Here is a 13,662-nt window from a genome sequence, read left to right on the forward strand (position 1 = left end):
TGCTCCCATTACCCACTCCACAGTCGTGGCAAGAGCCAGGTCAGGGTGGTGGCTGCTACAGCCAAGATGCAGGCGGGACTTCCGGTGCTTGCCACAGCGCTGTTGCACAGGTCTCCAAAGCAGCAGTTCTTCTGTGTTGTGTAAGTCACGTCTCCCACTGACTCTGTTTCCACTTGATTACAATGATGGATGGCCACACAGGCTGGATGGTGACTCAGGGGCACTGAGGCTGGGAGAGAGAATAAGACTGGGATGTTGGACTCCTAGCTTTAGGATTTGCCTTTGTGGGGCAGAGATATATTTTCAAGGAGCTCAAAGAGGTTCTCTGCCCCCTCAAAAATCACTTCCTTGAAGTATTATTAATTCTTGAAGTTATCACTTCTGTGCAATTTCTTATGACCTCAATCATATGACCTCAATCTTACCATGAGGAAACAGCAGCTAAATTCAAACTGAGGGACAGTCTTTAGAATAACCTACCAAAAAAGCAAATTTAAAAATTTTAGTCAGAGCCATGTGCTAGTAGCTCACACCTGTAATCCTAGCTTCTCAGGAGACAGATCTGAGGAGCAGTTTGAAGCCAGTCTGGACAGGAAAGTCTGTGAGACTCTGATCTCCACTTAATCACCAGAAAACTAGGGGCTGGGAAGGTGGCTCAGTGGTAGAGCGCATGCCTTGCATGCCAGAGGCCCTGGGTTCGATTCCTTAGCACCACATAAGCAAAAAGAAAAAAGCCGGAAGTGGTGCTCTGGCTCAAGTGGTAGAGCACTAGCCTTGAGCTGAAGAGCTGAGGGACAGCACCCAGGCATAGAGTTCAGGCCCATGACCGGACCCCAAAAAAAAAAAAAAAAAATCACCAGAAAACTAGAAGTGGAACTGTGACTCAAAATGGTAGAGTGCTATCCTTGAGCACAAACGCTCAGGGACAGTGCCCAGGCCCTGAGTTCAAGCCCCATGACTGACCAAAAAAAAACATTTTCAGTCAGGTGTTGGTGGTTCATGCCTATAATCTTAGCCATTCAGGAGGTTGAGATCTGAGGATCATGGTTTGAAACCAATCAAGGCAGACAACCTCTGAGACTACTCCAATTAGACAGCAAAAAGCCAGAATTGGAGATATGGCTCAAGTGGTAGTGAACCAGCCTTGAGCAAAAAAAACAAACCACCATGCATGAGGCCCAGAGTTCAAGCCCCAGTACCAGCACACAACACACACACACACACACACACACACACACACACACACACACACACACTCCACATGTACATGCACATGCACACACAAATTTCAAAGCATTAAAAAACCTATTAGAGCTCTTCCAAAAAGTGAAGATCATGAAAGACAAAATGGAGAAGACTAAAAGGACTTGAGATATAAGTGCAATGTAGAATCATGGTGGTGTGTGTGTGTGTGTGTGTGTGTGTGTGTGTGTGTGTGGTTGTACTGGTGTTTGTATTCTGGTATTCTACCACTAAGTCCTCAGCCCATTTTTTGCTTTAGTTGTTTTTTAGATATGATCTGGTGCTTTTTGCCTACAGCTGACCTCTGATTACAATCTTCCTACCTACAGGTCCCATGTAGCTGGGATTATAAGTGTCTGTCACCATATCTGTCTCTTAGTTTCTGATTCTGCTAATTGCTCTATATGGGATGTTCAAATTAGTGGATGTTGAGTGGAAGATATATAGCAACTCTAACCACTTTTGCAACTTCTCTATTAATTCAAAAGAATAAAAAATTAACACACACACACGCACACACTTCCCTGATCCTTAGCCAATGCCTAAAAGTTGAAGTTTGGTTTAACAGTATGACCCTGCCATGGGCTGGGAAGGTGGCTCAGTGGTAGAGCGCTTGCCTTGCATGCCTGAGGCCCTGGGTTCGATTCCTCAGCACCACATAAACAAAAAGAAAAAAAGCCAGAAGTGGCGCTGTGGCTCAAGTGGTAGAGCACTAGCCTTGAGCTGAAGAGCTGAAGGACAGTGCCCAGGCCCAGAGTTCAGGCCCCACGACTGGACCAAAAAACAAAACAAAACAGTATGACCCTGCCTTAATTGACAAAGAGCTTTTTCCTTTGTGAGTGAAGACTATGATATGGTTTGAAGAGAGTAAAGAGGAGGGAGATGGGAGCCCAGGACCACAGGCTGCTCAGGGCTGAAGTGCCAGGAGCCAGAAGGGGTACAGACTGCCCTACTCCAACAGTGGCACCATCTGCTCAGAGCAAGACTGAGCCTGAAAGGTTCTGGAAGCCAGAAGGATTGCCGTGAGGTCTGGAAGCAGGGAAGGGATGAGGGGAGAGGGAAGAAGTGAAGACTCACGGTTCCCAGACAGCTTGCTCTGCGCCAGGCTTGCTTGGGGTTTGCGATCCAGAAAGCCACAGCGCTCTCCCTCGCCACAGGTGATCACTGTCTCTTTGCAGGAGTTACTGGGGCCACTACCACAGTCATAGCACCGCATGCGGTTTCCTGGCAGAAAAGAAAAGGCATTGGATCCAGGCCCTGGTTGGGGGGTGGGGGTGGAGGGGAGTGGCAGAGCAGCTGGCAGAGGACAAAGACAAGGCCCAGTCAGTGAATGAGGTGAATTGACCTCTTCCTTACCCAAAGCAGCCCCCAGAAGGGTGCTGAACAGGACCCCGACACATGGAAGCTTCATCTTGTCAGCTTGTATGGGTGGCACCTCTCCCTCCCACCCACCCCCCTCCAAGGTCTGGCTGTGCCAGCTTTATATCCCCCTTGCCTTGAGCTTTATAGGACTATAAAATGGTAGCAAAGAGTCTTTCCCCAGCAGGCATTGGGGCTCCAGGGTACAGGGAGGAGCTCTTTGCATCTTCTGAAGTCTCAAATTCCCCCATGCTTAGTGGCAGTTCTAAAATTGTGGCTTAAGGATTCCTAGGGATCCCTAATTGTCTTTCAAATGGTACTCAGGGGCTTCCTTATTGCAGTTCTAGATCTGTGTGAGGCTAGCTGTTTTGCATACACTGCAATGGAAATCAGTGCATCCTTACGGATGGAATGGAGAAGGGAAATGTAGCCAGCCCAGACTGATGCTGATACATTGTACACATGTGGAAATGTCACAGTGAAACACCCCTGTACACAACTGAGGCTAGCCAGGCTCTGGTGGTCACACCTGTAATCCTAGCTACTCAGAAGGCTGAGATCTGAGGATCCCAGTTCAAAGCCAGCCCAGACAAAAAGTCTGTGAGAGGGGGGAGGGGAGGGGGGGTGGGGGGGGAAGAATTGTGGGGGGGGGGGGAGAATGGGAAGGGATGTGAAGGGTAAACAAAGGAGGAAGCTGCAATGCTTGATAAGAAATGTACTCATTATCTTGCCCATGTAATTGTAACCCCTCTGTACAGTATGTTCGCAAAAAATAAAAATAAAAAAAACAAAAAAAAAACAAAACAAAAAAAAAAAAAAAAAAAAAGTCTGTGAGACTTTTAAGTCCAATAAACTACTAAAAAACCGGAAGTGGCACTGTGGCTCAAGTAGTAGAGTGCTTGCCTTGAGCTGAAGAGCACAGAGACAGGGCCTAAGCCCAGAGTTCAAGCCCCATAACCGACCAAAAAATAAAAAAACAACCCCACCACCACCAACAAAAACAATACTAATAAAAAAGTTAATTTAAAACATATAAACTAGGCACTAGTGGCTTAATCCTGTATTCCTAGCTACTTAGGAGGCTTAGATCTGAGGGTCGCCATTAGAAACTAGCCCAGAATATGAGACTCATATCCAACTAACTGCCAGAAAAATGGAAGCAGGGCTGCGGCTCAATGTGGTAGAGTGCTAGCCTTGAGCAAAGAAGCTCAGGGACAGTGCCCAAGCTCTGAGTTAAAATCCCATGACAAGCCAAAAAAAAAAAAAACACATGTAATAATGGTGTTTTGGTTAAATATTTTGGAAGACACTTTGCTTAGATAAAATGAGGTTAGTTTGGTTATATATCTTTGAAAAACATGTACTGAAATAATTATTGTTGAAATTATCCAATGCTGTAAGTTAATACAAAATGAAGAGTGTGGAATTTGATATGTATGAACTATGACTTACTGTGAGTATATGATTGTTGATTTTGGGGGATATGTATTGTATAATTCTCTGCATTTTAGTAAATGTTTGAATTTTTTTTTTTTTTTTGTCAGTCATGGGGCTTGAGCTCTAGGCCTGGGCGCTGTCCCTCAGCTCTTCAGCTCAAGGTAGGAATCAAACCCAGGGCCTCATGCATTCGAGGCAAGCACTTTATCACTGAGTCACCTTCCCAGCCCTGTTTCAAATTTTTGAAATAAAAACTTCAATTTTAAAAAGGAGCTGGGCAGGGGCTGGGAATAGGGCTTAGTGGTAGAGTGCTTCCTTAGCATGCATGAAGCCCTGAGTTCATCCCTCAGTACCACATAAACAGAAAAATCTGGAAGTGGTGCTGTGGCTCAAGTGGTAGAGTTGCTAGCCTTGAGCAAAAAGAAGTCAGGGACAGTTCCCAGGTCCTGAATTCAGGCCCCAGGACTGCCAAAAAAAAAAAAGAAAAAGAGAAAAGAAAGGAGCTGGGCACTAGTGGCTCACGCCTGTAATCCTAGTGACTCAGGAGGCTAAGATCTGAGGAGCATGGTTCAAAGCCAGCCTGGGCTGGAAACTCCATGAGATTCTTATCTCTAGCTAACCACCAGAAAACTGGAAGTACAGCCGTGACTCAAAGTGGTAGAGCACTAGCCTTGAGTGAAAAAGCTTAGCGGTAGCAGGTAGGCCCTGAGTTAGCCCCACAACTGACCAAAAAGAAGGAAATAAAGGCTGAGATGTAGCTTAGTGGTAGAGTGCTTGCCTAGCATGCATAAAGCCCTGGGTTTGATTCCTCAGTACCACAAACACAGAAAAAGTTGGAAGTGGTGCTATGGCTCAAGTGGTAGAGTGCTAGCCTTGAACAAAAGAAGCTCAGGGATAGTGCCTAGGCCCTGAGTTCAAGCCCTAGGACTGGCAAAAAAAGAGGGGAAGGCATGAAGTGGGCATGGTTTTACACACCTGTAATTCCAGCATTTAAAAGACGTTGAGGGAGTTGGGTCAAAGTTTTAGGCCAGCCTGGGCTATACAATGAGACCTTGTTCCAAAAACTTATAAAAAGGATAGTATACATAATTATGTACAATATTTAAGACCCGATAATGATCATAAATGACTTATCTTACTGGTTTATCTTTAAAAAGGGGCAGGGAGTGAAAAGAAAACTAGTCATTATCTATTAAACCTGCCATTAAATAGATTCACAAAAACACAGCAATGCCACTATGAGGTTGGAAACTCAAAATTATTTTCCACAAAACTATGTTTTGTTCATGTGTAATCATTTAATTGTTTGTTAAATGAATCAACCAACAGCTATTTTAAATGTCCTGTTTTCAGTTCTGATACAGTAAATATTGATATAACCCACATAAGGAAAAGCTCTTTGGAGTCTTCAGTAATTTTTAAGAATACTAAGGGAAGTCAGGTGCTGGTGGCTCATACTTGTTGTCCTAAGTACTCAGCAGGCTCAGATCTGAGAATTGTAGTTCAAAGCCAGCCTGGACAGGAATGTCTGAGAGAATCTTATTTCCAATTAGCCACTCAAAACCAGAAGTGGAGCTGTGGCTCAAAGAAGCAGAGCATTATCCTTGAACAAAAGAAAAACAAAAACAAAAAACCTCAAGGAAAGCACTCAGGTCCTGAGTTCAAGCCCCATGACTGACAGAGAGAGAGAGAGAGAGAGAGAGAGAGAGAGAGGATATCAAGAGACCCGAGTCCTCCCCCTTCTTCTCCTCTAGCCTCCCCACTTTGCACCTACCCTTTTAAGGTACTTCCCTTGGAGCTGGGAATAGAAGCCAGGGCCTCAAACCTGCTAGGCAAGCTCTCCACAACTGAGCTACATCCCTGTCCTCAATCTTTTCAACCCCAGTCTGCCAGCCTGCCATACTCCCCTCCTCCTGAATCCTACCTGTGCTTCCTTCCTGGTCCTTCTGCTTCCTCCCCAGTGGAAAAGCATCTGTCCCTCTAGTTCCACTCATGATTAATTCTTTCCTCCAAGGCAGTAAAGCTGGGAGGGATAATTAGAGAGGGGTAGGAATGTTGAGGCTTAGGGGGGATCAAAGGGATGCCAGCAGGGTGTGGCCACCCCTTCACTGCTGGGCTTTGTGAGTGGGGTGTGGGGGTGGGCGAGTGGGCATTATTGATGCGGTACTCAAGCACCACACACACTAACCATCTAGGCCAAGGTTATTTAGGAGTGTGACCTTGAGGAGCAGACATCTTCTGAAGGGACAGACAGGGAAAACAGGGAGCAGAGAGAACCGGGAACAGTTTGCGGGAGGGAGGGTGGGGTAGAGGAGAGAAGGCGACAGACGCAACTCAGGAGCGGCAGACAGAGTTGAGTTACAAACGCTGAGAAAACAGAAAAGACCCTCAAGGCACGGACAGGGAGGGGCGAGAGATTTTGGGTGCCAAGAACAGAGGGCTGGGGCCCTGCTGTATCAGGCTGATGAATTGTCACCGTGCCACCCCCAGATTCTCTAGGAGTGTTTGTTTATCGGTTCCTCCCTATCTTGCTTAAACGCTGCACACATTGAATGCTGATCACATTCTCGCAGATTTCCTGCACCCGAGTTCCATCATGGGCACCTCCAGCATCTTCCTCTGTCTCCTGTTCCTCTGTGGAGCACTGGGTAAGGGTGGTCTGGGGAAATCTTAGGGGATGAGGGAGAGCAGCACTGGGGCTGGGGCTTGAGGAGGAGTCTGAGGGCTGGAAGGGAGAGCAAGCTGGCAAGAAGGCCAAGAGAAAAGCCAGGGACTTGGGGACAGATCAACTGTTGGGTTGGCCTCAGGCCTGCCTGGTAAGGTGGAAGAGAAATTTGCTTTCCAAATCATCCCTTGCTGCTTCTTTGATCTGTCTTTGTGCTATCGTTTATCTCTTGCTTGGTGCTGGGTCCCTTGGTCCTTGTCCATTCCTATTTTCTTTTTTTTTTTTTGGGTCCGGTCGTGGGGCCTGAACTCTGGGCCTGGGCACTGTCCCTCAGCTCTTCAGCTCAAGGATAGCGCTCTACCACTTGAGCCACAGCGCCACTTCCGGCTTTTTTCTTTTTGCTTATGTGGTGCTGAGGAATTGAACCCAGGGCCTCATGCATGCAAGGCAAGCGCTCTACCACTGAGCCACCTTCCCAGCCCTCCTATTTTCTTATCTCTGTTGACATCTACTTTGTTCATGTCCTCTCTCTACTTCATTAAGGGTCTGGCTTTTGTGTCATTCTTACATATTCTCTTTGCTTCTGTTCATATCTGGGTGTTTTTCAATTCTGTGTCTCTCTCTTGTCTTGCCTTTATTTCCCTGCTTGTTCTCTCCCCACCTTTCTGTCTCTCTCTTTTTTTCTACTTCTGCCTGCTTCCATTTCTTTCTTTCTTTTTCTTTCTTTATTTTTTTTGTCGGTCATGGGGCCTGAACTCTGGGCCTGGGCGCTGTCCCTCAGCTCTTCAGCTCAAGGCGAGCACTCTACCACTTGAGCCACAGCGCCACTTCTAGCTTTTTTTTTTTTTTTTTTGTCGGTCGTGGGGCTTGAACTCTGGGCCTGGGCGCTGTCCCTCAGCTCTTCAGCTCAAGGCGAGCGTTCTACCACTTGAGCCACAGCGCCACTTCCGGTTTTCTGGTGGTTTTATTGGAGATAGGAGTCTCACGGTCTCTCCTGCCCGGGCTGGCTTTGAACCGCGATCCTCAGATCTCAGCCTCCTGAGTAGCTAGGATTACAGGCGTGAGCCACCAGCGCCCGGCCACTTCTAGCTTTTTCTGCTTATGTGGTGCTGAGGAATTGAACTCAGGTTCTTACGCACGTGAGGCAAGCGCTCTACCATGGAGCCACTTTCCCATCCCTGTCTCCATTTATTTCATGTCTCCTCTCTTCCTCCTTTGTGTGTCAGCTTTCTCTGGGTGTTCCTCTGTAGGATCTGGGACCTACCCTTCGCCTTCTCCTCCCTGCCCTCCTCTCTGCTGACTTAACAGGTCTCACCACCTCCCCTGCCCGAGGTCGGCTCCACTGTTACACTTGCACCTTTGCCAAACCCTGCTACCCTGTTCCCACTGAGTGTCAGGACGACGAGGTCTGTGGGACCAGCATTGGCACCTCAGGTAGGACTCTGATCCCATGACCCTTCTCTGGGTGCCTCCCTACTTCCTCCTTCCTGCCCTTCCTGCTGCCTCTGTCTCTATATTCCTCCTTTGTCCCACAGACCAGAATGATGAGGTCATCGAGAGGAAAGCTTGCCTTCCAAGGGCCCAGTGCCCTCTGCCGGGCCATACCACCTACTGGCTTCGCTCCTACACGTTGACGCATCACTGCTGTGAGCAGGATCTGTGCAATGCGGCCACCTCGCTGCAGTGGCCTCCCAGCCTCCTCCTCACCACCCTGCTCCTCCTTGCAGTCAGCGTCACCTGGGGAGGACACCTTTTCCACTAGCTTTGTATGGATCCCCAGCCTTTCCATCACCACAACCCTGGAAACACCTGCACAGACATGATTTTGGCCAGAGCCCTCCTGAGAGCTGGGTCCTATAGTTATTATTCTAGCCCCTGCAGGTATCCATTCAGGAACACCTGCTCTGTGTCTTTTTGCCTCTTCTAGAAGCTAAGTGCTGCTGCTCCCTCTCAGCCTCAGCCCCAGAACTCTGTCAGGATAGCCATTTTGAAGGAGCTGTTGGTCTCAAACATGGGGATTGATAGGGCACTATGAACAGAATCTTGCTAGAAAAGATGTAATTTGGGCCAGGTATTGGTGGCTACTCAGGAGGCTGAGATCTGAGGATTGTGGTTAGAAGCCAGCCCAGGCAGAAAAGTCCCTCGAGACTCTTACCTCTAATTAACCATTCAAAAACCAGAAGTGAAGCTGTGGGTCAAAGTGGTAGAGCACTAGCCTTGAGCAAAAGAGTTCAGGAACAGTGCCCAGGCCTTGAGTGTAAGCCCCACAGAGGAAGAAGGAAAGAAAGAAAGAAAGGAAGGAAGGAAGGAAGGAAGGAAGGAAAGAAGGAAGGAAGGAAGGAAGGAAGGAAGGAAGGAAGGAAGGAAGGAAGGAAGGAAGGAAGGAAAAGAAAGAAAGAAAGTTAAGAAAGTAAGTTAAGAAAGTGGGGCTGGGAAGGTGGCTCAGCGGTACAGTGCTTGCCTTGCATGCATGAGGCCCTGGGTTCAATTCCTCAGCACCACATAAGCAAAAAGAAAAAAGCCGGAAGTGGCGCAGTGGCTCAAGTGGTAGAGCGCCAGCCTTGAGCTGAAGAGCTGAGGGACAGTGCCCAGGCCCAGAGTTCAGGCCCCACGACCGGACCCCCCCCCCCCAAAAAAAAAAGAAAGTTAAGAAAGTAAGTTGAGCAAGAATGAGAGGCCTTGAGTTCAATCCCCATTACAGGAGAAAACAAAAAAAAATTAATAAAAGGGCTAGGAGCCTGATAATGTTGTAGTATGTACAAGGTGTTTTGTGTGTGTGTGTGTCATTCAAGTGTGCATGGGTGTGCACTCTAAGAATGAACTGTAGCTACTTAATGGGTTGGAATGGAGTGCTGGAATAAGAACCAGTTTCCCCTCTTTTTTCCATCTGCATCATTCTCATCTTCTTTCCTGCCAATAACTGAGCTTAAGCCGCTTGGTGTGAAGGTTATAGGCAACATTTTTCAAAAATGATTCTGCCGAGAGGCCCAAGCTCGAGCCAAGACTCCAAGGCATACCTGGTGCAGTTGCTGGCTAGGGTGGGGCCAGGCACCCTGCTCATGTCTCCAGAGATGTCCTCCCCGCATCACCAGCTTAGATTTGTCCAGCATTATTGACCCTAGTGGGAGCCTCATAGCCAGCCCTGTGAATGTTCCCTCTGCCCAGGGAGATAGGCTGTGACCCCAGGACGCAAGGAGACACTGCTCCCAGGGAATCCCAGGCCATAAGCTATCACACCAATGGAGAACCACAGGAAGCCTGTGCGCTTAGGATAAGGAGGGTGTCACAGTGGGAGTGGGGGGCAAACACAAGCACCCCCATTCTCGCTGAGTTCTCCCCCCTCCCATCTAAGGAAGTCTGAGGCTGGTTAAAGGAGCTTGTTAGCTGGGTGCCGTTGGCTCATGCCTATAATCCTAGCTACTCAGGAGGCTGAGATCTGAGGATCATGGTTCAAAGTCAATTCAGGCAAGAAAGTCCATAGGACTCTTATCTCCAATTAACCACCAGAAAACCAGAAGTGGTGCTGTGGCTCAAAGTGGTAGAATGCTATCCTTGAGGGCAAGAGCTCAGGAAGAGTACCCCGGCCCTGAGTTCAAGCCCCATGGCTGACAAAAAAATAATAATAAAAAGGAGCTTGTTCCCTCTCAACTTTTTTTCTTTATGAGGATCACACTTAAGGCGGAAAGAGGGGAGATCTGGCTTAATTTAGAGACAGGTTGAATCTTCTTCCTATGTTCGGTATTCCTCAGTCCTCCTGCTTATGCTTCTATCTTTTTCTCTCCTTCCACATTGTTTTTCTTCCTGTGACTCAAGTCTCCTTCCTCCTCTCTCGATCTCCCCACCATTACTGATACCCTTACCATTGCTCAAATCTCTGGCTTGTTCTATTTTCTCCCTGTGGGTGCGCATGCATGTGCACGCACACATACATGCATACGCGCACACACACACATGCATACGCACACACCCACCCCTTCTCACCCTCAACAGCTCCCCCAGACGCCTCTCAATTCCATAGTAGTTAGTGGTGCTCAAGGCCACCCCTCCACTGGCTGCTTCAAGACAGGAGACCACACCTTTTTGGGGTGACATCATGGACTAATCCTCTCCCACCCCATTCCCCACAAAGATGGGTGACTGCTGGCGGCCAGATGGGCTGTAAAGTCATGCTGGCAGCACTGCCCCTCCCTCGCTTGACAAGGTTTTTTTTCAGGGAATCTCTCAGGTATAGGAAGAAGGCCACAGGAGACAGCAGGTCACACATTCCAGCAGTTGATGTCACCAAGATCACCTGGTCTTGTGGGTCGGTGGGCTGTGGGATTTGCAAAGCCCAGAGTCAGATTTTTAAAAGGATAACTCCATTCATTTCCCAGGCACCAGGACCTCCAGCCCCAATCTCACCCCAGGGCTTCCTTTCTCATTCCCAGAGTTAAGCCTCTGCTCCACAGCTGTTCCTCACCTGAGATGGGCCAAGTGGATGTTCTCATATACCTGGACCTCAGGTTTGAAGTGAGGAATGGAGGCCTCTAGGGAAAAGCAGCCAGATGGTATGGAATTAATTCAGATAGGTGGGCACTGGTGGCCTGTAATCCTAACTACTCAGGAGGCTGAGATCTGAGGATGGAGGTTCAAAGCCAGCCTGCGCAGAGAAAGGCCAGGAGACTTATCTCCAACAAAACTACTCAGAAAAAGCCGAAGTGGAGCTGTGGCTCAAGTGGAAGAGCACTAATCTTGAGCAAAAAGAGCTCAGGGACCATGCCCATTCCCTGAGTTCAAGCCCACCCCTCCATTAGAGATCAGAGGGAAGTCCGACCTTTTCCCTGATATCCAAGTGAAGGACTCACCTCTGTCTCGAGTCCCTTGGACTTTCTGTCTACAGAGCATGATGCCCAGGGCCAAGTTGGCAAATCCCTGGCCCACTGTGAACAGGAGCATGAGGACCCAGGGCACATCCCAACTCGAGGAAGGGACACAGAGGCTGGGAGAAACATCCATGGAGGCTATAGGAAAGGAAGACAAGAAAGACAGGGAGGCCGAGCACCAGTGGCTCACACCTGTAATCCTAGCTACTTAGGAGGCTGAGATCTGAGGATCATAGGATGACAGGCATTTGCCACCATGCCTGCCTTTACAGTGGCCTTCGGTTGCAGAACAATTACATGTTATTTTCTTCTGCCTTCACCATCAATGGGGCCATTCTTTTTTTTTTTTTTTGGGTCCGGTCGTAGGGCCTGAACTCTGGGCCTGGGTGCTGTCCCTCAGCTCTTCAGCTCAAGGCTAGCGCTCTACCACTTGAGCCACAGCGCCACTTCCGACTTTTTTTTCTTTTTTTGCTTATGTGGTGCTGAGGAATTGAACCCAGGGCCTCATGCATGCAAGGCAAGCACTCTACTACTGAGCCACCTTCCCAGCCCCAATGGGGCCATTCTTATACCTAGGTCATAAATCCTTTCTTTAAAAGACAATTCCCCCAGCAATAATTTCTATTTTCTTACTCTTTGATATGGGAATTCCACACATAACCCCAAAAGTCTCTGATTACCTATTTCTAAACAATAAAATAAGTGTTAGAGGTGTGGCTCAGTTGGTAGAGTGCTAGCCAATAATCGAAAGCATCAGGTACCAAGTTTGAGTCCTGGACAAAAGAGAAAGAGAGAAAGGAAGGAAGGAAGGAAGGAAGGAAGAAAGGAAGGAAATAACTATAAAATATTTCTATACTGAAGCATAGATCTCAGCTGCTGGTCAATTGCTTCAGAAAACTGGCTTAACAAACTCCTTTCTCAGCCAGGTGCCAATGACTCATGGCTGTAATCCTAGATACTCAGGAGGCTGAGATCTGAGTATCAAGATTCACAGCCAACTCAGGCAAGAAAGTCTGTGAGACTCTTATATCCAATTAACGACCAGAAAACCAGAAGTAGAACTGTGGCTCAAGTGGAAGTGTGCTCACCTTGAGCTGAAGAGCTCAGGGACAGTGTCCAGGTCTAGAGTTCAAGCCTCATGATCCACAAAAACAAAACAAAAACTTCCTTTCTCTGTAATAAATTTGGTCAATGAAAAAAAAATGGCCTTCTGCTCTAAACATTGATGTACTCCACCAGAAGCGCCCCCTCCCCCCAAACCTGGCCTGATTTACCTCCTATTTCACCTCCTCTCCTAAACATATGGGTGTGCCACAGGGACCATCCTTTCCCATCTCCTCCCTCAGTTTACCTGCCAGGCTAAAATTGATTGCTTTGTTTTGAGGCAAGAGACAGCGAATGATTCTTGGTCTCCGGCCTCTGTGCCCAGGAAGCCCCTCCGAAGGACACACCAAGAGCAGGGCTGATCCATCACCCCAAAAGTACTGAACATGTCCTCTCACAGGACCCTTCCCCTCCTGCCAGGTCACAGAGTCCAGACGCCTGTCAGGGACCACAGAGCAGAGGAGAACAGAGCAGGAGGATCCGTTGGAGGCCTTTGCAGAGAACTGGGATCCTGGGGAGAGAGAGAGAGACCTCTCAGGGCTTGGCGTGGGCTTCCCTAGCCCTCAGTGACCCTTCATCTTCATCTCCACACCTACCTTTGAGCACAGAGACATCATACACCCTCCAATTCTGGTACCTCTGATGCTGCTGATCGACCACCATGCACCAGTACCGCCCAGCATCTCCATCCTTGGATCCTTCCAGCCATAAAGAATAGTTTCCCAAGAGTTTGAGCCTGGATTCTCTTCCAGATTTCCCAAGATCTAGGCCCGACTTGGCCACTTGAACTTGGGCCACCTGAATTGTGGAAGAACCTGCCGCAGGGCTGTAGAACCAAGACAGGAGTTCGTCCCCATGTTGGATGGGTGGAGAAGGACATGGCAGCTCCATCGCCTCCCCCAAGGTCACGTAGATGGCCTGGATGCTGTCTGTGAGGAGATGGCTGTATGAGGATGGAGACCTCCTCACATCAACAAGCCTCCACTTGTCCTC

At 48.3% G+C, this 13,662-nt stretch overlaps 3 protein-coding genes across 5 annotated transcripts in view; 1 reads left to right on the forward strand and 2 right to left on the reverse strand.

Moving 5' to 3' along the window:
- Ly6g6d (lymphocyte antigen 6 family member G6D) lies at positions 1 to 10,795 on the reverse strand. 2 transcript variants are annotated; one of them, XM_042684188.1, is made up of 3 exons: positions 10,780 to 10,795; positions 2,320 to 2,466; positions 1 to 229 (listed from the first exon to the last, which is right to left on the reverse strand). In XM_042684188.1, the coding sequence occupies exons 1-3, from the start codon at positions 10,793 to 10,795 to the stop codon at positions 9 to 11; spliced, it is 384 nt and encodes a 127-aa protein (XP_042540122.1). In that variant the 3' UTR covers positions 1 to 8. The 2 variants fall into 2 exon arrangements, with proteins under 2 accessions (XP_042540122.1, XP_042540121.1); XM_042684187.1 differs by lacking the exon at positions 10,780 to 10,795 and adding an exon at positions 2,599 to 2,653.
- Positions 6,635 to 8,465, forward strand: LOC122111130 (lymphocyte antigen 6G6e-like). Its single transcript, XM_042683869.1, has 3 exons — positions 6,635 to 6,686; positions 8,012 to 8,137; positions 8,239 to 8,465. The coding sequence occupies exons 1-3, from the start codon at positions 6,635 to 6,637 to the stop codon at positions 8,463 to 8,465; spliced, it is 405 nt and encodes a 134-aa protein (XP_042539803.1).
- Positions 10,727 to 13,662, reverse strand: part of LOC122111378 (lymphocyte antigen 6 complex locus protein G6f-like) — a 7,680-nt gene continuing 4,744 nt past the window's right edge. For both annotated transcript variants that reach the window (XM_042684186.1, XM_042684185.1), the window contains exons 2-6: positions 13,266 to 13,598; positions 12,917 to 13,180; positions 11,548 to 11,703; positions 11,163 to 11,229; positions 10,727 to 11,015 (exon numbers count right to left, since the gene is read on the reverse strand). In XM_042684186.1, coding sequence (XP_042540120.1) covers positions 10,991 to 11,015; positions 11,163 to 11,229; positions 11,548 to 11,703; positions 12,917 to 13,180; positions 13,266 to 13,560 — 807 coding nt within the window. In that variant the 5' untranslated portion in view covers positions 13,561 to 13,598 and the 3' untranslated portion in view covers positions 10,727 to 10,990. The remainder of the gene's footprint in view (positions 11,016 to 11,162; positions 11,230 to 11,547; positions 11,704 to 12,916; positions 13,181 to 13,265; positions 13,599 to 13,662) is intronic.

Source organism: Dipodomys spectabilis, unplaced genomic scaffold (genome assembly GCF_019054845.1).
Source record: "Dipodomys spectabilis isolate Male_0828 unplaced genomic scaffold, ASM1905484v1 ptg000085l, whole genome shotgun sequence".
Taxonomy (NCBI): domain Eukaryota; kingdom Metazoa; phylum Chordata; class Mammalia; order Rodentia; family Heteromyidae; genus Dipodomys; species Dipodomys spectabilis.

Bases quoted from the DNA above. Each gene is read 5' to 3' on its own strand.
- Ly6g6d (XM_042684187.1), bottom strand. From the start codon at position 2,653: ATGAAGCTTCCATGTGTCGGGGTCCTGTTCAGCACCCTTCTGGGGGCT. The intron at 2,467-2,598 runs GTAAGGAAGAGG...CTTTTCTGCCAG, and splicing joins CCTTCTGGGGGCTGCTTTGG to GAAACCGCATGCGGTGCTAT. The intron at 230-2,319 runs GTGAGTCTTCAC...TCTCTCTCCCAG, and splicing joins GAGCAAGCTGTCTGGGAACC to CCTCAGTGCCCCTGAGTCAC.
- LOC122111130 (XM_042683869.1), top strand. From the start codon at position 6,635: ATGGGCACCTCCAGCATCTTCCTCTGTCTCCTGTTCCTCTGTGGAGCA. The intron at 6,687-8,011 runs GTAAGGGTGGTC...CTGACTTAACAG, and splicing joins GTTCCTCTGTGGAGCACTGG to GTCTCACCACCTCCCCTGCC. The intron at 8,138-8,238 runs GTAGGACTCTGA...TTTGTCCCACAG, and splicing joins GACCAGCATTGGCACCTCAG to ACCAGAATGATGAGGTCATC.